The sequence below is a fragment of the Pleurodeles waltl genome, chromosome 12 (genome assembly GCF_031143425.1).
Source record: "Pleurodeles waltl isolate 20211129_DDA chromosome 12, aPleWal1.hap1.20221129, whole genome shotgun sequence".
In the NCBI taxonomy this organism is placed as follows: Eukaryota; Metazoa; Chordata; class Amphibia; order Caudata; family Salamandridae; genus Pleurodeles; species Pleurodeles waltl.
This window is the reverse complement of record NC_090451.1, coordinates 496,493,063-496,513,669: the sequence shown is the minus strand read 5'-3', so window position 1 is coordinate 496,513,669 and position 20,607 is coordinate 496,493,063. Positions and strand designations below refer to the sequence as shown.

The window sequence follows — 20,607 nt, the reverse complement described above, 5'->3', positions numbered from 1 at the left end:
AGTATCCCCATCTGCCATGTGGCAGTCTAGGGTTTATTTAGCAGGCAGAAAGGATAAATGCTGAAAAGCACTTCTTTACATCAACTTGTACAGTAACTAGAAAGAAGAGAGAAGGAGCTTCATATTATAGTTTGATACCTTGCACGTTGAAACCCCTGTGGTATAGGTTTTAAGAAAAGAAGATTAGGCTGCAGCATTTAAGTACGAAAGGTCTAGTCTCCTGTCTGAGGTAATTTCCTTTCTCTTTTACCATCCACCTGTGGCTGATGATCAAAGGCTTCAGGAGCTGGCACCTCTTTCTCGACCGTCTCAGAGCTTCATCATTCCCCAGTATGTCAGAAATATCACAAGGTGTGATGCTTTTTCACTTTTCCACACTTGACCGTGATTTTTGCCATCGGTACTGAAGGTTTATTTTTTGTTCTCCTCATCTGATCCTTGGACAGCATCCAACAATACTTTGTTAGTAGAAAAATATTCAAATTTTCCCTTTTGTGTATTGTCTTGGAGACAATATCAGGAGGGTAAAAGTGAAAGTGTCTCAAATTTTCTTTGTTCCCAACTAGGTGGCTCAGTGAATCAAGCATTCTCCATAGACAACTGCTGTCATCCTCAGGACACAAGTTCAGATCCTATCCAAGGCCATCTGGTCCTTCCATCTTTCAGATGTGTAAATTGAGAAACAATAAACTGGATAAAAGTAGTACATGTTATTTGCAGCAATTCTAAACAATGAGGGCATGGACTGCAGGAGCGTGCGCAATCGAAGCAGTATTATTACCCCTGGTGCACACCTGATGAATTTCTTGACATCTGCGAAACCTCGGTGTCCTCTTTACTGCCCCTTCAGAGTTCCATTCAGGAGCCTGCATTCTGAAGATTGCCCGAGGGAGGCTAACTGAAAGAGGACGGTCTTATCCATCTTGTTGCTGCTTCTTAAAGGTAATGTTCTCGTCTTCTGCTCTTCATCAAAGGTGAGGTCTGTTCCTGTTGAAATCTGGCACCTTCTACACTTTGCTGTGTGTGCATTGTATTTTTAGTTTGAGTTGTATCTATTTTCTCAGTTTATCTTCCCTGAAGCGGGGGAGTTTGCTACAACACCTTCATATATCATTCAAATATGATAACTTCAGAGTGATTTTTCTTTATAATTATATGAAATGGATACAAAAAGCACACACAATTCTCCTAATAAACACAAGCAAGCATCTTCCCCACCTCCTGCCAGAGCCACAATAGTATATTCACATGCTGAATCAATGACAAAAATACTGGCAGAAACACCAGCCATGCATAATAATACAGACACCATATGCTGTGATATAAAACACCAACAGAGAGATATAGCAGCATCCACAATGAAGATTTCTGACAACACCATTAAAATTAGAGATAATAACACTGCAGTTGACCAAGTGAATCATCAAGTGAATCCTATAGCGCCTGTAAAGAAACAGCTCTGAAACCTTGAAAGCAGAACTCACCAGTATAATTTGCACATTTTCAATTTACCAGGGAATATTGAGGGACAACATTAAAGATCTTTTTGGGAAAATCTCAAACCTTCACTACTGAAAATAAGATTCTCTGAAAATTTTTAAATTGACCAGGCTCATCGAGCTCCCTCATATCATAAACCAAGTCAGTCCAAACTAAGACAAATAATTTTAAGTTTTATGACATAATCATCTGATACTTATTTGGAAAGCTGTTTGCGAAATTCCAACACTTTTGGTTGAAGGGCATAACTTATATATCCATCAAGACTTTGTAAGAGAGACTCTAGCATGCACAAGCAGTTCTCCGACCTACGCCTCAGCCTGAGAGAAGCTGGATATAAGTATGGTTTATTTGCCCTGCAGTAGTGTGAATCTGGAAAACTGGCATCTCCAAGTCCTTCACCTCACCTTCTGATTTAATTACATATCTTGATCTTCATGCTCCAGTGGCAATGGAATCTCAGTCTCCTATAAATAATACTTGATGGTTGACGGTGCATAACTAATATTGTTCTTTTCTCCTATTAGCAGGCAATATGTTCTCCACCGGATTCCTGGATCGTACTATCATAGTTTCAATATTTCATTTCATGTGTTTGTCTTCTCAAAGTTATAAATGTTTGTTTGTCCTTTTCTGTGGCTACTTTCTAGCTCTATTATTTTCTAGATGTTTTACATCCTATCTGTATATCACACTTTCTGCTATATTTTTTCTGTCAACTTTAACTTATTATGACAAATAGTTGTAAGTTAAAATTGCTTCACTCTATGTTAAGGGTCTACTACATCCATTAAAACAAAGGAAAATTCCAGATTATTTATACAAATGTAAAACTGACATCTGTTTTATACAAGAAATCCATATTGATGATATCATCTTAGCATCTATGGCCAAATCATGGGAAGGAATTTATAGTTTCTTCACTATCATCAGGTCGCAAAAATGGAGTAGCTATTCTTATTTCTCGCAAACTACAATTAACCATTTTGACCTGTAAGTCTGATTCAGAGGGGTGTTACATTCACGTTCATATCTAAATTGATACGTATTCTCTCCAGTTGGTTAATATTTGTGCTCCCACTCAAGATGACCACCCAATTTAGGCACTCAATTACGTCCAAAATATTTTCTATAGGCCCTGTAACTCCTATTGTGGGAGGTGACTATTATGATTGCTGACCCACTGTTGGATAGAACTTTCACAGTTAATTTTCATCCCACAAAAACGTATACATTGTTCAAAACCTTTCTTTCAAACATTAAATTGCTAGATCATTGGCGATTCACACACACAACTGTTAAGGATTTTACGTTCTTCTCCAATGCTCATTCCACGTATTCACATAAAGACTATTTATTATCTTCTAGACATTTAACACATATGATTTCAAACTCTGAAATAGAACCCATCACCATATCAGATCAGATCATGCTTTACTCTCCTTTTTGTACAGTCCTCAAAATACATACAGGTGGAACTCTACTTTCTGACCAAAATCAACTCAAGCTAGAGCTGCTATAACTGATTATTTTCAAAACAACAAAACTGAAGATACATAAAAAAATTACTCATAGGTATGCTTTTATTTAAGTTATTTAATACCAGATTATCAACATTAGAGACACGCATTTTTGTAGCTGAACAAAATTAAATATCTTCCACAGAAGTACAGTTTAAGCTAAAATTACAAACCCTTTGCTGTGGATACATATACACTGTTTAGTAAAAGAGCGAATCTTCATATTTGCAAACAAAGTTAATTTCCGGTTTAATGCTAATAAAGCATGTCACATTTTTGCTAACTGTTTACGTATTAAAAGAGATAAAATACAGATCCCTGCCATTCATACCTCAAATGGGCACATACTGTTATCTATTACAGAAATAGCCCAAGAATTCCAAAGATTTTACTCAAACCTCTACATTAAACCCCACGATGTTCCTAGCACTACAGTTCATTGATTCCTTTCTCATAGTAATCTACCAACATTATCCCACACAGATAGAACTATTCCCTTAACTATAGAACAGGTATACTCTGCAGTTGTGTCCTCAAAGTCTAAATGTGCACTTTGACATATTGGAATTCCTGCAGAATTTGACAAAGTTTTCTGTACTTAAATAGCCCGGTTCTCTTATCCTTAATCCAGGATTTTGCTTTTCCTGCTTTTGTTAAGGGAATGTTTAAAGATGCCACTATCGTTTTGCTTCCCAAACCAGACAAAGGCCATGCATTGCTTTCAAACCTTCATCCCATCTCACTCATTAATCAAGACTGTAAAATATATGTCAAAATAATTTATCTTAGACTATCTCAGGTTTTAAATCATACTATCCACCAGACCACACTGGTTTATGGAAGAAAGATTGTCAGTATACATTACTAGATTTGTCTGTCATACTTATGCTTCCATACCTATAATAAAGTGTCCTATCTGTCTTCTAGCTCCAGATGCTGAAAAAGCATTTGATAAAGTTAATTAGAAATTTTTGTTCAAAACTATGGAAGCATTTGGTTTTGGCACAAAATTTCTTTCAATGGTTAAGGCATTGATTTCTTCACCCGAGGCAGCTATATATGTTAATGGTATTACCTCCGCATCTTTTGCCTTATGGAGAGGTACAAGACAAGGATGCCCCCTCTCTTCCCTACTATTTTTACTGCCCATGGAACCTTTATTGCTTCTCCTTCGAGGCAATAGAAGGATTACTTTTAATAACATAACCCTAAAAACCTGTGCTTATGCATATGTTTTACTGCTTTCTAAAGGTGACGCAATCAATACAATACCCAGCATACTGCAAATTATTGGGGTTTATGCTTCAATCTCAGGATATACCTTGAATATTAATAAAACTGAATGTTTTGCACTAAATGTGTATTGTACAACAGATATGCTTAGTGGTACTAATTTTATTTGGAAGTCATCAGTCTAAGTTAAGGGCACTGCAATTGAAAAAAAGTAATATATCTTGTAATACTGAGAAATTAAACAAATGGTCATCACTAAAACTATCCTGGAGGGGGAATTGGAAGGTATTAAGATGATAATTACACCACAAATATTATACATACTATTGATGATACCTGTGTCATTTCCCACAGTTTTCTATAAGGACCTCAATACAATTCTCAATAAATTCATCTGGAACAACAAACCCACAAGCATTTTATATACAATTTTACAACTCTCAAAACTGGAGGGTTGTTTTGGTCTTCCTCATTTTCAGAAATATCTTTTTTTTTTACTGCACAAAGTGTTCATTGGTTTACAAGCGTAGACATTGATACTATGCCAGATTGGGTTTTGGTTGAGCGTAATATTGGTGCTCCTTTTCCTCAGCCTGCAGTCCTTAAAATAGACCTTCATAAATTAGGGTTTCACTGTTCAATCTTAAATGTAACAAAACTTGCTCTAACTAATGTTGATCTATTATTTCATATTAGGATTGTCTATTCTAAAAAGTATAATTATGGTGTAATTCTAAGATCAAACTATATACACCTATCTCTTGGACTACATGGATTGATGCTGGGATATTTTACATTTCTGATATTTGTCACAGCAGTATGCTTTTGTCCTTCTCTGATCTACAATCCAAATATCATATACTTTCATCTGCTTACTGTCAATATATGGTATTATGCAGCACAATCCTTAATGCCTATAAGTGCTCTATTCCTCAACCTTTATGTTCAGATATGTAGTTTTTCTTTAATATTCTTACATTCTCTGGTCATAATGCTTCTAAATGTATATATAAAATAGTACTCAGTACTCCTTCCATCCTTACACAACTATGTGAATTTTGGAATCCTATTCGTAAAACCAATCATACACCCCTGCTTATGAAGAAAAGTTGGCTCGGCAATATTTCGAGTTGGTTACAATTGCTATTGGTCTCCTGTCAAATTATATGCACATATTTGTGATAAATCAGATTGTTGACACTGTAATTTGGAACCTGGCACTCTGAAATATATGTTAGTTTGACTGACTGCCTATCTTTTCAGTTTTGGTTTAATGTTGCATGGGGTGGAAGATTAAATGCTCCATTAGAGATCTGCCCTTACTACAGTACTCTCATTCTTCTGGATGTTTTCAGTTGAGAAGCAAAAAGAGTTCTGCTAGAGGATTACAGATGGTTGGTTCTTTAAGAAATCTATTTGCTGTTATCAGAATTGACGCCAGGGCTTTATAGACTGTCCTAGACGGCAGGATATACAAGGAAATTCAGTGAGTTGAATTGCCTCTTGAATTTCTTTAAGGGCAACTATGCTGCTGCTACAGTGCTGAGTGCACGATTTTCTGTGCCACGTGCATACTGCTTTACCACTGTTAACTGATTTATTTGAGATATGGTAGAGCATTTCTTCTTTGAGCTTGGCAAGCTGAATGACGGAGGTATCTCCTTGATAATTATACATGTTTGCATAAAGGTTACAGAACGTAGACCAAACCTGGTAATGGTGTTTTACCTGTGTAATTTGCCAAAACTGGGGGTGGTTGGGTGGACGGGGGCTAGATCGGGATGCAATGTTTACTTTTATTATGTTGCTTCACTCTTACTAAAACTAATGCAGTTTGTTTAGAAAAAAAAGGTAACAGAGCACTGGCGATTAAGTGTTCACTATCAAGAGTGCTGCTAGACAGGGGTAGAGAAGGATTTAGCTAACCAGGCCTGCATTTACCTTCCTTGGTCACCACCTAGATCTTCGTGAGTCTTAACTGTGCACTCACTTATTACAAGAATACACAGCTGCATTATATCCTACATATAATTTTTTGCTACACTGTTCCAACTAAAGGAAGACAGTAGATATGGCAGTGGAACTTTGGTCCTGATGAGAGGCTGAGAGCCCTCTTGTACTACTTGTATTGGCTGAAACACATAGGATCTTAACATGTCCCTCTTGGTTTTAATCTTGCAACGGGGAAATTAGACTAAAGGTTTTTGAAGATTTTGCATTTAATTAACCAGGCTTCAGTTTTGGTCACAATGAACAAGTGGAAATGTCATGTTGGTCAGAGGGTTGATAACCCCTACCCTCCCTTCTCCCCCTTATTGGGGAGCTCTTGTGGCACCTTAGAATGGATTCAGCATGCAAACATAGTTGCAAATGCACATCATAGGGACAGCACCAAGTGGGAAGATTTGTAATACCACATTACTTTTTCCGGCCAGATCCAAGGTGCCCCAGTTGGCTGCCACTACACAAGAAGCACTACATTATGGGAGCATCCTGGGCAAGTTCATAATTTTAGGGCCAAAGCACCAGAGGTAGATGCACCTTTGACTAAATTCCTCCAGTCCATGTTATAACCAGTCTTAACATCAAATCAAATCATTACTTGTGGAGCGCGGCGTATCATGAGGGTATCCCGGCACTGGGCTTAGTCAAAGAGCCAGGTCTTGAGTTTCTTCCTGAAGTTCATCAGCGAGGGTGATGTTCGGAGGTGGACTTGCAGGGCGTTCCAGGACTGGGCGGTGAGGTGGGAGGAGCAGCGTCTTCTGCAGTGGCTATGGCAGATGTATGGGGTCAGTGCCAGGGTGAGGGAGGCAGGCAAAGGTTTCTGGATGGCAGGTGGAAGTTCAGGTAGTGGTTGATGTATGCTCGTCCTTGGTTGTTGAAGGATTTGTAGGCTTGTGGCAATTGTTTGAATTGGCATCTTTTCTTGATGGAGAGCCAGTGGAGGTTCTTCAGGTGCTGGGTGTTGTAGGTCCTTTGGGCAGGTTGAGGATCAGTCTGAATTTTGTATTGTCTGGAGCCTTCTCTTGAGTTTGATGGTGGTTCCTGCTTACAGTGCGCTGCAGTAGTCCAGACAGCAGATGATTAGGGCTTGTGTGACTGTTTTTCTGGTGCTGTGGGGAGCCATTTGAAGATTCTTTGGAGCATGTGGAGTGTGTGGATGCAGGCTTAGGAGACTGTTCATCTGTCGCTTCATAGTGAGTTTGCTGTCCAGGATGATGCTGAGGTTGTGAACGTGGTCTTTTGGTGTTGGGGTGGGTCCGAGTTTGGAGGGCCACCAGATGTCGTTTCAAAGGGAGGTATGGTTGCCAAAGATCAGCGCTTTGGTCTTGTCCATGTTGAGCTTTAGAGATTTGTCCTTCATCCAGGCTGCGACGTCCTTTATGCAGTTGTGGAAGTTGGTCTTCGTTGTCGTGGAGTCTGCTAAGAGCGAGAGGATGAGCTGGGTGTCGTCGCGTAGGGCCTCATGTAAATGTTGAGTGTGGGGCTGACGGATGAGTCCTGGGGGAACGCCGCAGATGGGGCTCTTGGGTTGTGAAGTGGAGGGAGGGAGATATGTTCTCTGCGTGCATCTCGTGAGGAAATATGCAGTCCATCTGAGTGTGTCTTCTCCGATTCTGATCTGGTGCAGTCGCTTGATGAGCCTACTAATGAGTCTTACAGAATTCCAGTACCAACTCATCTCTACTGCATGAAGAATCCTTGGAAAAAACGAATCCTGTATCTGATCTACAAAAGGTGCATTGTAATGGTTAGACAGGAAAGTTATGCTTTTGGAGTCCATTCTCCAGTTCACAAGCAGAAAATGCACAAAGCAGAAAAACAAAATAGATCAGTACCCATCTAGTTTACAGCCCCACCTTTGGTGCTTCCCCTCTGAACGATCATTTCATATTCAAGTAGGAGGTTAATTCTTCTGAGTTGAAAATCGTACCCTTTTTGGGGATTTTATTTGCTAATATGATATCTAGTTGTGTGTTCAGATATATTTGCTTTCCTTTTATATAGATAATTTAATTTGCTAGTCACACCTTGAAAGCCAGGCTGAGTGTTCATATCTTGCATGTTAGAAAATGTATAAGTCCGCAGAGCAACGTGAGTTAATATAGGTCTTCCATGGTTATACAATTTGCTTTTGTTAAATTATAAAGCCAAATATTCTCGGAACGTTCAGTCATCTAGAAAAAGGAAAAAACGTATTTTGAAGTCCTTTGTAGTCTTGAAGCAGATTCAAACATTTTCTCAAAAAAGAGTTTGTATTGGATTTTGCATTTCTTTTTATTTGCATCATATTTGTTGAAAAAGGTGTTTCAACAGCCTCAATCTTTTTTTCAGTTCTTCCCCTTCTGATGCCGAGTTTGACACTGCTGTTGGATATTTAGAAGATATTATAATGGGTAAGGTTGTGAAAATTACATAGATTGTGAAATGTGGTGTTGAGTCAAAGTTCTAATGCCCTGAGTGGCTTCTTGCTGACTGCTTTTGGATTCTTGCAGACTGCTTTTGGAGGTGAAGCTATGTATAACAATTTTAAATGGCTAATGATATTTGTACTTAGAAACATTAAGTACATCATCAGATAATTTTATTTGAGCAAGTGTGTAAGGATATACCTCTTTTTGCAAGTTCACCCCCACTTTTTGGACTGATGCTGCTGGTTTGTTGACTCTGAGAGTGCACTGAGGCCTGCAAACCAGACCTCAGTGCCTGTGTTCTGACCCTATACAACTTGCTGGTCGATTTGGCTATGCCCAGTTGGCAAGGACGGACTTACTTATAATCCCCTTGTACATGTTACCTAGGGCAGGTAAGGGAGAGTGTCCACTCAGGGCTGCAGCACTCTTTGTGCCACCCTGTGTGTGACAAAGTACATAACTCCCCACTGTCTGCCACTGCAGACTGGAAGAACAGTGTTTTCACAGCCACTTTGACTATGCCATTCACTCGAATCACAAAGCATGTCTCCCCTAAGGAAGGCCTATAGGACATTATGGCAGAGAGCTGTATTTAGTTAATATGTCTTAACAGCAACACTTCCAAATTGTCTTTTTGCTGTGAAGAAAGTTAGTAGCCCCATTGGCTAACATAGGGCACCCGGTTAGCATTCCAACCTGACTAACTCCTGAGTGGGACTACCTAACTAGATCATGTAAGGTATCAAATTAATTGTGGCATTAAACTCTACCTGATGCACAGGTTGAACTTAATACCACTATAAAAGGTAAGCAACATTTAGAAAATTTCCCTACCCCCTGCACCCTCCCCCCAACAACTTCACAATCTTTAGCTAGCCCAGCTGCCTCACAAAGGCCCTGGCAAACAAACAGCTTGCTGACAACCTGAGGAGACATGTGAACGACTCCTCAGCACCGGAACAAAGGCTGTTGCCAGGGAGAAAGATGTCACCTCCTCCCCCAGGAGGATGGCCCCTCATGACGTTAGCCCAAAAGGCAAGCTTCAAAGGTGAAGCCGCCTTTGTTGGGAAAGTAGTGCTCACATGCCTTGGCAGGATGCCTTTTGTTCCTGCAGACAAAGTGGAGACAGGGTCAACAATGGAAAACTCAACCCAAACCAGTTGTACTATGGGTGTGTAGCCCTCAGACAGCCATGCCTCCAGAGTGGGCTGCCAGGCTCCCAACGACCGAGGAAGGGTTGTGTCATCTTGAAAGGGGCAAACATGTCATACCCTGGTATAGCCAGATGCCATTCGTCCCAGGAACTTCATCACTAGGTAGGTGGGAACCCAGTAGCCCATTGGCCAGTGACCGCGTGGCTCCCTCAGGGCACTTTGCTGGGATAAATATGGCACCTCTGGCACTCTGACCCTCAGATCATGCTTGAAGAGAGGACCAAAGAAGGATTGCTCAGCTGCACTTGGACCCACACAAAGAGAGGCTGCCTACTCGGAGGGATTGCACTTAGTGAACTTTGGGCTAGCAAGGATTGGAGTGTGTCTATGGCTCTTGACGCAGGAAAAAGTCAATTCCCGACATCCAACAATAGCAGTGACTCCAAGGATCAGTTGGCTCAGCTGATCTCCTGGAACCAGCTCCAGGGACCCAAGAGCTGAAGTTGCCCAAACAGACAAGTTGGTAGCCACTGCAGAAGTTTTTCTTCTAACAGTTGCTGGCCACCCAAGAGGACAAACCGAGATAGGAAAAAGTTGCCCCGAGCCTTCCTGACCTGGGAGTGCTATCCAAGTCTGGATTTGCCTCACCCAAGAGACACTAGCCCCCACCTACGGATTTCACCCCAACGATGGTGCAGACTGACCGGTAGCTCAGCATCGGCTGGCCTGCTACTGCAACTTAGAGGACTTCGAGGGACCCATATCTGCTTAAAAAAACACTCTGTTGGCCAGGTAACTCTACAGAGTGTCCATTCTGGCCCCTTGACCTATGTTCTGCCGGATTTGGTCACCCAACCGGGCCGGAGTAGCAGAGCTGTTTCAAACTTTTCAAATGTGTCCATAGTTTTGTTGATCAATGCTTGCTGGTTGTTGCTTCTAAAATCTATATCTCGGGAACCCTTGGGTGGATTTTGTTAATTGAGTTCTCTAAAAATTCATAAAAATATAATCTATTGTTATAAATTGATGCCTTTTTTGTGTGTCTTTGTTTTCTTATTTTGCTGTTTGTTACTGTTAAATGCTTTACACATTGTTCCTTTGCTAAGCCTTACTGCTCGCAGCCACAACCACAGCCACAGCTACCTAGGGTTGAGCTTAAAGGCTGAGTAAACATACCTGATGGGACACAACACAGTATTTGAGAGTGTACTGCACAATAAGACCACACAGCCATATCATAAAGGACACCCAAATCCTCACAAAATGTTTTCAATTATTTTTAGTTAACATGCACTTCTTAGTGGTAGGCCCATAAACGCTTTGCGTGGTGCCACTGTTAAAAGATGGTTATCTGTGGCTCTTGAAACACATATTAACATGGTGATAGTGTGGCCATGGGTGTTGGCATCATAAAGCCCTATTTGCTGGGTATCCCTTTTCTGCTGTTACGTCTTCACAAACAATACATTTAAAATAGATTAACAATAAATTCATACAGTGGTGCATTCAAGAATCAAAAGCACTTCTAGGTTCATAAGATACATGGTGGCAGGAGGAACCACCTGTGTTTCTCCTAGCAGTGTGCCACAGTGTGAAATGTGTGAAAAGTGGGGTACTTGGTTGCAAACACAGGGGCTCCTGCTAGAACAAGGACTGACCATTTTTGGAATCCATCATAATCTATTTTTCTATTGAATTTAATCTTACTTATTTATCTACATGCTACAAATACGATGTTTCTAATGTTTTGGTACCAAAAATCAAATAGAGTTAGGACAGCATGTTGCACTTTAAACTGATGTATCTGCAGACTATGCACACAATTCGGGTGTTACCCTTTTTAAATGGATGTTAGTAAACATATTTTTGAAGCCTAACTTTAGATTTGAACTTCATGCAGCTGTGCAAAACGTGCACATTTACAACTGTCTTACCATTGTGTGACCTCTGGCAATTTGATTGCAAATATTGCTTCTAGTTTTCTTTTACACACAGGCATATATATGTCACACCAATATATGCTGCCAAGCAGGTTATTTTTCTGGATGTACAAATGGAAAACATTTCTGTAAGTTTGCTTCAGAGATTTGAAATTAGTGCAGCGGTGCTAATCTTGTGTTCATGTTGCACTTTAATTTTAAAATATGACACTTTAAACACAAAATAGGTTCTGCTTTTCAGGGAGAGTACATGCAGTTGGGACCTAATCAGCGGGTTCTAGCTCCTCGCTGTTAACAAAAACATGAATAAATAGGGAGAGGCGGTAAACACAGCAAAAGGGGAATCAGTGCGCGTTATTGCAAGCTACAGTCTTCAGAACTGGGACAATATTGTAAGACTAGCTTAACCTCGCCAGAGACCATTGCAGAGTAACCTTTCCATATTTTAAAGACTAAGGAAGTTGTCTAGCCACAGTTACAGATCGACAGTGACTCGGCTGATAACACATAGGGACATCAATGTGTAAGTCTATTTGCATTGTTACATATGATTTAGGACTTCACTTGATACGATATGAACATTAAGAACAAGGTCATATTTGTGTCTTCCACCTGCAAGCTTTTCAGATAATGGAAGACTGTGTAATGATAGCTAAGCCATAATTTCCAGTACCTTAAACCAACAAAATAGCTTTGTTGTCAAACACTTTTACGATCATGCAGGCCTTAAATGCAAAGCAATTTTTTGTCTTCAGTGTGCCCCTTTAAAAAAAAACTCACTTCCCAAGGACAACGCGCCAAATCCGTAGATTTAACTAAAATATCTGACTTCTTCAGGGAGCTCAGCTTCTATGTGCCCCAAAGATAAAGCATAACGCTCCAGTGAGAGGTTAACTTACCCTTTTCAGATCCACTTGTCTTTCAATATACAGATTAATGGATACTGAAATTAATGTTGATAGTCTTTTCTTGAATTTCTAGCTAGTCCCCGCTGCCTCCCTCTAGCATTTCACAAATTTACAGAACCTCTTAAGAAGATTTGGAAATTATTCTTAGCTGTGAAGCTACTCCTAGTCCACGAAGAGCACCTGGAGATATACTCCATCCACTATATTTCCCTTAAAGTCAGATACATCAATCCTGTTGTAGTCCAGGATGATTTGAACCAGTACTCGTGACGAACATATTTCACTTGGTTAATGTAGCTCAAGTTTTGAGGCGTCCCATGATGGAAACTCATTGGCATCTATAGATCTCCAGTATGCCTGCTTTAATATTTCCCTCAAGAAAGAGCATTGTCAGTGTCTTCAGTTGTCTAATTTGTGGTCAGCACAGTTTATAGGGATTCCCTCCATTTGGCCTGGATTCTGCTCATACAGTCTTTAAAAATGTTCTGTTTCTTGTGACCTCCTATCACTTTCACCTTCACACCCTCAAATAATTTGGGCTCCGGATATAAGAACCAAGAATCTAATTTAGTGTGCAGCACTTTATGCAAATTACGTTTTGCGAAATATATGAAGATGTTTTCTGCTGCAGTCCAAGCAAATTATTTTCCCAAAAATAATTGAGCACTCTCTATAGGTGTCCTTAACTGTCCATCCTCAAATGTCAAGCGTTTTAACACCCCTTTACTGAAATAACATTGCCAACCAGCTCTCTTCAGTATGGCCGGGGGCTCCCTGCCAAGATTTGAGCAGCCACGGACTTTGGTAGGTTCAGGAGATGAAGTTCCATATAAAGTACCTGGAGCTAAATGTCTGTGCTCCTAGGGGGTAATTCTTCCTCCAACGTGTACAGAGGAATATAGTCAAAGGCCTCTCAGACAGTGCAGTTAGTCATCTAGCATTGAACAATTAACAATAACAAATTTATTGTAAACAAAAAAGGGGTTTATCCACAAGCAGTACATTTTATTTCTGATGGATACAAATACCTGTGGATTCCTCACCTAATGAATTTTCCCCATGCGCCAGCATCCAACGGAAATTTTCTTCTAGCTCTGCACGTCGACGATGACGTCACAATTGCCTGACTCCCACGCAACACCGTCTGACGTCATCCAGGCAATAAGAGCTCCCCATTGGCGTGCAGACGTCAGTTCCCTTTTTTCCGTGCCTTCAAATAACGGTTATTTCTTCGAGGCTCCAGGGAGCTACTGTTTTACTCCGAGTATAACTATGTCTCAGCCACGTAAATCGGGTGTTAAACCCTGTAGGGAGTGCGGTGGCCGAATGTCGGTGACAGACCCACACGAAAATTGCTTGTGGTGTTTGAGTTCTGACCATGAAGTCGAGGAGTGCGGCATGGATCACGACATCGGTCGAGTAAGGACCGATCCCGCTCGAGGTCACCATCAGCTCGACGGTGTCTCCTCTATCTGTCTATGAGGTCGATCCTCCTCAGGATCCGGCGGTTTCACCGGCGCAGATGGAGATACCCGAACCGACGCCAGTGTCACCTCAGGCGCCGACTCCACAGGGATATCCGGAGTTCCAGGCACCAGGTACAGACCCTTCCGCATTTCTAAATGCGATGTTTAGCATTTTTGCCAACATGGCTCGGAAGGTGGCCCGTCTGGACCTTCAGGTCCTTTGGCATATGACATGGGTGTTCCTGCTCCATACAGACCACCCTTCATGCCTTTCCTTCCCACGGGAAGGGCTGGCTCGGCGCCGGTACCGATGACGTCACCTAGAAGGCCTGTGACGCCGATGACGTCTGCTGCCCCGGGGCCGATGAGTTCACCACAACCTCAATCAACGCTGAAGAATCCTACGGCGCCGATGGATCCGGCGTCGGATGGATCTGAGGATCGATGCCGACCAAGGTCTTCAGCGTCAGCAAACGCCTTATCAACGCCGAGAATTAAGGCCAGGTTGCGCTCCAGGAGATTGGCTTGGAGGCTGCTTGGGGAGTAGGAATACAAGAGACAGTTCTTGGAAGAGGGTGAGATCGCAGAGCCCCTGGGAGACCTACAGGGCTTGGACACTTCCCCGGAGTGGGACTTAGCATCTCCTGGGGAGTACACCGAAGAGGCTGCATCTTTCCATTCGGTGATGGGGAAGGCAGTGGATTTTCTTGACCTTCCTCTTCCAGCTGCTGAAATAAAAACTAACATTCTCACTGAAGTGTTGCACCCTTCTTCAGCTGTGGCGGAGCCACTTCTTCCATTTAATGAGACACTCGTAGACCCGATAATGGAGGTGTGGAAGAAGCCTGTGACTTCGACAGCAGTGAATAGGTCTGTGGCAAGGAGGTATCGGGTGGCTCCTGGGGATCCAGGTTTCTTGTCAAAACATCCACCTCCAGAGAGCTTGGTGGTGCAGGCCTCATGTTCCTCCCGCACAGCTCCAGGATCTTTTCCAGGGATCCCTTCGGACAGGGAATCCAAGAGAATGGACCAATCTACAAAAAAGGCATTCTCTTCATGCAGCATGGCCCTGAAATCAACAAATGCAACCTGTATCTTGGGCAGGTACATCTATGCCCTGATGGACGAGGCCAAGATGACACATCCTGGATTATCTAAGGAGGTTATGAACCTTTTGACGGACGCTCATGCGGCGGCAACTCTGGTCATCCAATCTGGACTTGACACGTCTGATTCCGTGGCCAGAGCAATGGGCACGTCCATAGCAGCCTGAGTCCTCCATCAATCCCTTTGCATGAATCTCCTGTAGGGGGGAGATTATTGCAGTTTCTCCACATGTGAGAGTCAATAACATCGGACTCCTGGGTCACCGATATTGTGGGGAAAGGCTATACTGTTCACCTTCTGGAGTTTCCCCCTCCCATCCCTCCCCACCCATCCTTCTGTGCGGAAGACCATCTCCATTTATTACAACAGGAGGTTCTAGTCCTTTTGTCGAAAGGTGCAGTAGAGTTGGTTCCAGAGCAGGAGAGGGGTCAGAGCTGTTATTCAAGATATTTCCTGATCCCCAAGAAGGATGGTCGGTTGAGGCCAATCCTGGACCTGAGGATTTTGAATTGGTTCCTCAAGCAGGAAAAGTTCAAAATGCTGACCCTAGCACTGGTGCTTTTGGCATTGAACGAAGGGGATTGGATGGTGTCTGTCGACTTGCAGGATGCTTACTTTCATATCCCGATTCTCAAGTCGCACAGGAAGTATCTCCGGTTTGTGGTGGGTTCGCAACACTATCAGTTTGTGGTCCTTCCGTTTGGCCTTACTTCAGCACCTCGAGTCTTCATGAAGGTGATGGCGGTGGTTGCAGCAGAGCTCAGGGGGAGGGGGGATAGCAATATTCCCTTACCTGGACGATTGGTTGATCAAAGCCAAGTCTCCGGAGCTCGTGCTGCGTCACCTGCAGTCGACAACCCAGCTGTTGTTCGATCTGGGCTTTTCGGTGAACGTGCCCAAATCTCACCTGGAGCCCTCTCAACGCCTCCTGTTCATAGGGGCAGTACTAGACACAACATTGAATCGGGCCTTTCCACCCCTGCATGGATTCAGGACATTCAGGCGTTGATTCCAATGTTTCAAAATGGAGCGGTCGTTCCAGTCCTCAAGGTCCTTTGTCTGCTCGGTCTGTTCGCTTCTTGCATTCTGTTGGTCACTCATGCGCATTGGCACATGAGGGCTCTCCAATGGTGCCTCCGCAAGCAGTGGTTTCAACACAAAGGAAATCTGGAGGAGTCAATAACGATCTCCAGAGACGCTGCAGCAGATCAATGATGGTGGGCTGTGGACGGCAACCTTTCTCAAGGAAGGCTGTTTTCACTGCCGCCTCCGGTGGCCACAGTCATGACGGATGCTTCCACTCTAGGGTGGGGAGCTCATCTGGGGGACCTGGAGATCAAGGGTTGTTGGTCTCCAGTGGAACAGGCTTTTCATATCAATCTGTTAGAATTGCAGGCGATACCTCTGGCTCTCAAGGCCTTCCTCCCTTCCCTTCGTGGTCAGTCAGTTCAGGTCCTGACGGACAACACTACTGCGATGTGGTATATAAACAAGCAGGGAGGAGTAGGGTTGTATCTTCTCTGCAGAGAAGCTCTGCGACTCTGGTCCTAGCTTTGGGACCATTGGATTTGCTTGGTAGCGAATCATCTGGCCGGAGTGCTCAACATATGTGCAGACACTCTCAGTCGACATTTTTTGGTCGATCACGATTGGCGTCTCCATCCGGATCTGGTCCTGCACATCTTACAGATGTTGGGTTTTCCAAGGATAGATCTGTTTGCCACTCGGGAGAATGCACACTGCCGGTCGTTCTGCAGCCTCCAGTATCCGGTGCAAGGAGCTTTGGGGGATGCGTTTCAGATCTCTTGGTGCAACCAGCTGCTTTATGCATTCCCCCCCCCAAACCCTTGAATCCTCTGGTTCTGAGGAAGATTTGCCAAGATCGGGCTCAGGTCATTCTAATAGCCCCGGATTGGCCAAGAAGGGTGTGGTACACAGACCTTCTCCAACTCTTGCTGTGCCCTCCGCTCCGTCTCCCTCTCAGGGCGGACCTCCTCTCGCAGTCGCAGGGGCAGGTTCTACATCCCCACCTCCAGAGCCTGCACCTTCATGCCTGGAGATTGAACGGAGCAACCTGAGTTCTTTTTCTCTCCCACCAGATGTAGTGGATGTCATTCTATCGGCCAGGCGACACTCCGCTAAGACCGTTTATGCCGGCAGGTAGGCAAAATTCGTGGCTTGGTGAGGAGAGAAGCAAATTGATCCTTTGAGGGCCCACCTCTCCGATATTCTGTTATTTGCTTTAGATTTGACACAGAAGGGTTGTTCAGTTGCTACTGTTGAGGGCTATTTGGCGGCACTGTCAGCCTTTCTTTGCCTCCCGGATCAGCCCTCCTTGTTTAAATCATCTATTATTATTAGGTTCTTAAAAGGTTTAACTAATAGGTTTCCTCCCACTCCTTTTCATATGCCTCAGTGGGATCTGAATCTCGTTTTAACATTTTTAATGGGGTCACCGTTCGAACCCATGCATTCTTGCCCGCTAAGGTTTTTAGTTCTTACAACGTTTTTTCTGATTGCTATAACCTCGGCTAGGCGGGTTAGTGAGCTTCAGGCTCTTTCTGTTAAACCCCCCTTTACCTTATTCTTTCCGGATAAAGTGGTGCTGAAAACCAGGGCAGCTGTCCTACCAAAAGTTGTCACTCCTTTTCATAATGGGCAAACCATTACCCTTCCATCTTTCTACCCTCCACCTCATCCCTCGAAGGAGGAAGACAGGCTTCACCATTTGGACCCTAAAAGGGCTCTCAGTTTTTATATTGAGAGGACGAAAGACTTTCGGCTGGAGGACCAGCTGTTCGTGGGGTATATTGGACAAAGGAAGGGCAGAGCAGTCCATAAAAGAACGATCTCCAGGTGGGTCATTCTTTGTATCAAGGTTTGCTACTCTTTGGCAAAGAAGGTTCCCCCTGAGGGCATTGGAGCCCATTCCACCAGGGCAAAGTCTGCTACTTCGGCTCTGGCGAGGGGGGTTCCGGTGGTGGATATATGCAAGGCAGCAACTTGGGCGTCCCTCCACACCTTGGCAAAGCATCACTGCTTGGACTCGGAAGTTAGGAGGGATGGCCATTTTGCACGATCTGTATTGCAGGATTTCTTGGTGTGACCAGTCAGGCACCCACCTCCGAGTGCGGTACTGCTTTGGGACTCTATTCATAAGGTGAGGAATCCACAGGTAGTTGTATCCATGAGAAGAACAAGTTACTTACCTTCAGTAACGCTTTTTCTGGTGGATACAAGAGCTACCTGTGGATTCCTCACGGTCCAACCCACCTCCCTGTTGCCTTTCTGGTTACCCTAAGATGTTTATTTTACAATTGTATATACATTTTGGTATTTATGTGAATATATAAATGATGTTTTTGATTCTATTGCATCATTGTGGTATTATGTATATATGTATTCATTGGAGCTATTGTGAGGTCGGTTTTCACCAGTTCGCCTCAAAGGCACGTAAAAAATGGGTGAAACTGACGTCAGCACGCCAGCGAGGATCTCTTATTGGCACGGTGACATCAGACCGAGTCACTCGGAGCCGTGCAATTGTGACCTCCTCGTCGATGTGGAGAGCTGGGAAGAAGATTTTCCATCGGATGCTGGAGCATGGGAGAATTCATAAGGTGAGGAATCCACAGGTAGCTATTGTATCCACCAGAAAAAGCGTTACCGAAGGTAAGTAACTTGTTCTTTAGGTGCCAAGGTTTCTAAAACATCTGCATCACAATGTTAAAATAGTACAAGTATTTAAGAGCCAACAAGATGAGAAAAAGTGATTACAGTTTCAAATTTTCCCGGCTAATGCCATCATCAAGGTAAAAGCAAATAGTCAGACCTAGGATCTAAAATACTGGGTTAGTGTTGTAAAGTGATACACTTAATTTAAGCACGATTGAATCATTAGAGACACATGCACAGTGTGACAGAAAGCACATATCATAATTTAAAACAACTATCAGATTTATGTTAAAATGACACAGATACTAAACAAGTGCATAAAAATAACACTTTACAGCTAACACTGGTGATAAAATGACAAAAACACAGGGTGATTACCCATATACTGTCTAAAAGAAATCTGTTCCAGAGCCCTGTCCAAACCACATGATTAAATAGTTCTTTACCCGTAATACAGGCTAAACTTTGTGACCTGGTACTGTGATAGCCCTATGGCGAATGGACCAAACTGCTGACAAGTATTTAGTAACTGCATTTACTACCAGTGTGGACGGGTCATATTTGCAAATTCTGTGAGGATTGGCACAGTCATGTAAAAACAGAGCCCTGCACAACGGAATAATCCATTTTCCCCTGGGACTTTTATATAGTGGACAGAAAAAGAGCACATGTTCGGTTGATTCCACACATAAATTGCACTTTTTGCATTTATTGGCCTCAGGGCTGTTCTGCGACCACCGGGCAGTAAAAATATTAACTGGTAAAATACTGAATCTAAACTGAAGAAATAAAGCGCAAGCACGTGCACGTATTGGCAGGTCAAGGAATTGCTCAGGTCATGGCTCCTGTTTAACGAGCGAAAATTCTGATGTTTGACGACCCACCCCGATACTATGATCTGCTCGTTGGCCTGCTCCCAATATCTCAGTTTGACCAGTAAAATAGCGTTCTTTCGCAAACTACAGACCATAAACTTGGCATTTACCTCCAGACCGAAGTTTCTGCAAAATAAACAGAATTGGTCAACCAGATTTTGCAATCCCAAGGGTGATTTTGCCAAGATGATAGTATCATCCGCATAAAGCAACGCTGGGATTTTCTGGCCTGCCAACCTAGGAGAGTCATTATTACAGTTTTTTAAATACTTAATACAGTTATTTATTTATAAAAGAAAGAGGGTGGGGGCAAGTACACAGCCTTGCCTTACTCCTCTCTTAATGATAACTGGGTCTGTTAATTTGCAACCCTTGCTACTCCTAATTTGGACAAAAGTGCCTTCATGAAGTTGGACAGTAAGGTTCAGAAGGCCTTTAGGGACTCCCCTGTTGGTCAGTGTAAGCCATAAATTATTCCTGGGTACCAGATCGAAGGCCACTCGAAGATCAATGAAGGCTGCATATAAATTTCCACCTCCGATGTCCACAGTCCTCCATTTAGTTGCCAAAAACCTCAGGACTCGATCTATTTTACTTACTGCTGGTCTAAAACCTGCCTGTAAATCAGAGATAGCCCCACTCTCTGTAATCCACTCTTCTAAGTGAAACAAAATCTGCTTCGATAAAAGTTTTTGGAAGTTATCAAGTAAGCTTATTGGATAATATTTAAAAGGATCGCAGGGACTGCCCTTCTTAAAAAGGGGGACTATCTCAGCTTCCCTCCATGTACAAGGAATGGGTGCTTCTGCGGCAA

The 20,607-nt window shown here is 42.9% G+C and overlaps 1 protein-coding gene across 2 annotated transcripts in view; it reads left to right on the top strand.

The window, feature by feature from the left end:
* Positions 1-20,607, top strand: part of ARL2BP (ARF like GTPase 2 binding protein) — a 171,222-nt gene that overhangs the window by 50,193 nt on the left and 100,422 nt on the right. For both annotated transcript variants that reach the window (XR_011199894.1, XM_069217215.1), the window contains exon 3: positions 8,589-8,650. Coding sequence is in view for 1 of the 2 variants with exons in the window: in XM_069217215.1 (XP_069073316.1) it covers positions 8,589-8,650 (62 nt within the window). In the remaining variant the exon portion in view is untranslated. The remainder of the gene's footprint in view (positions 1-8,588; positions 8,651-20,607) is intronic.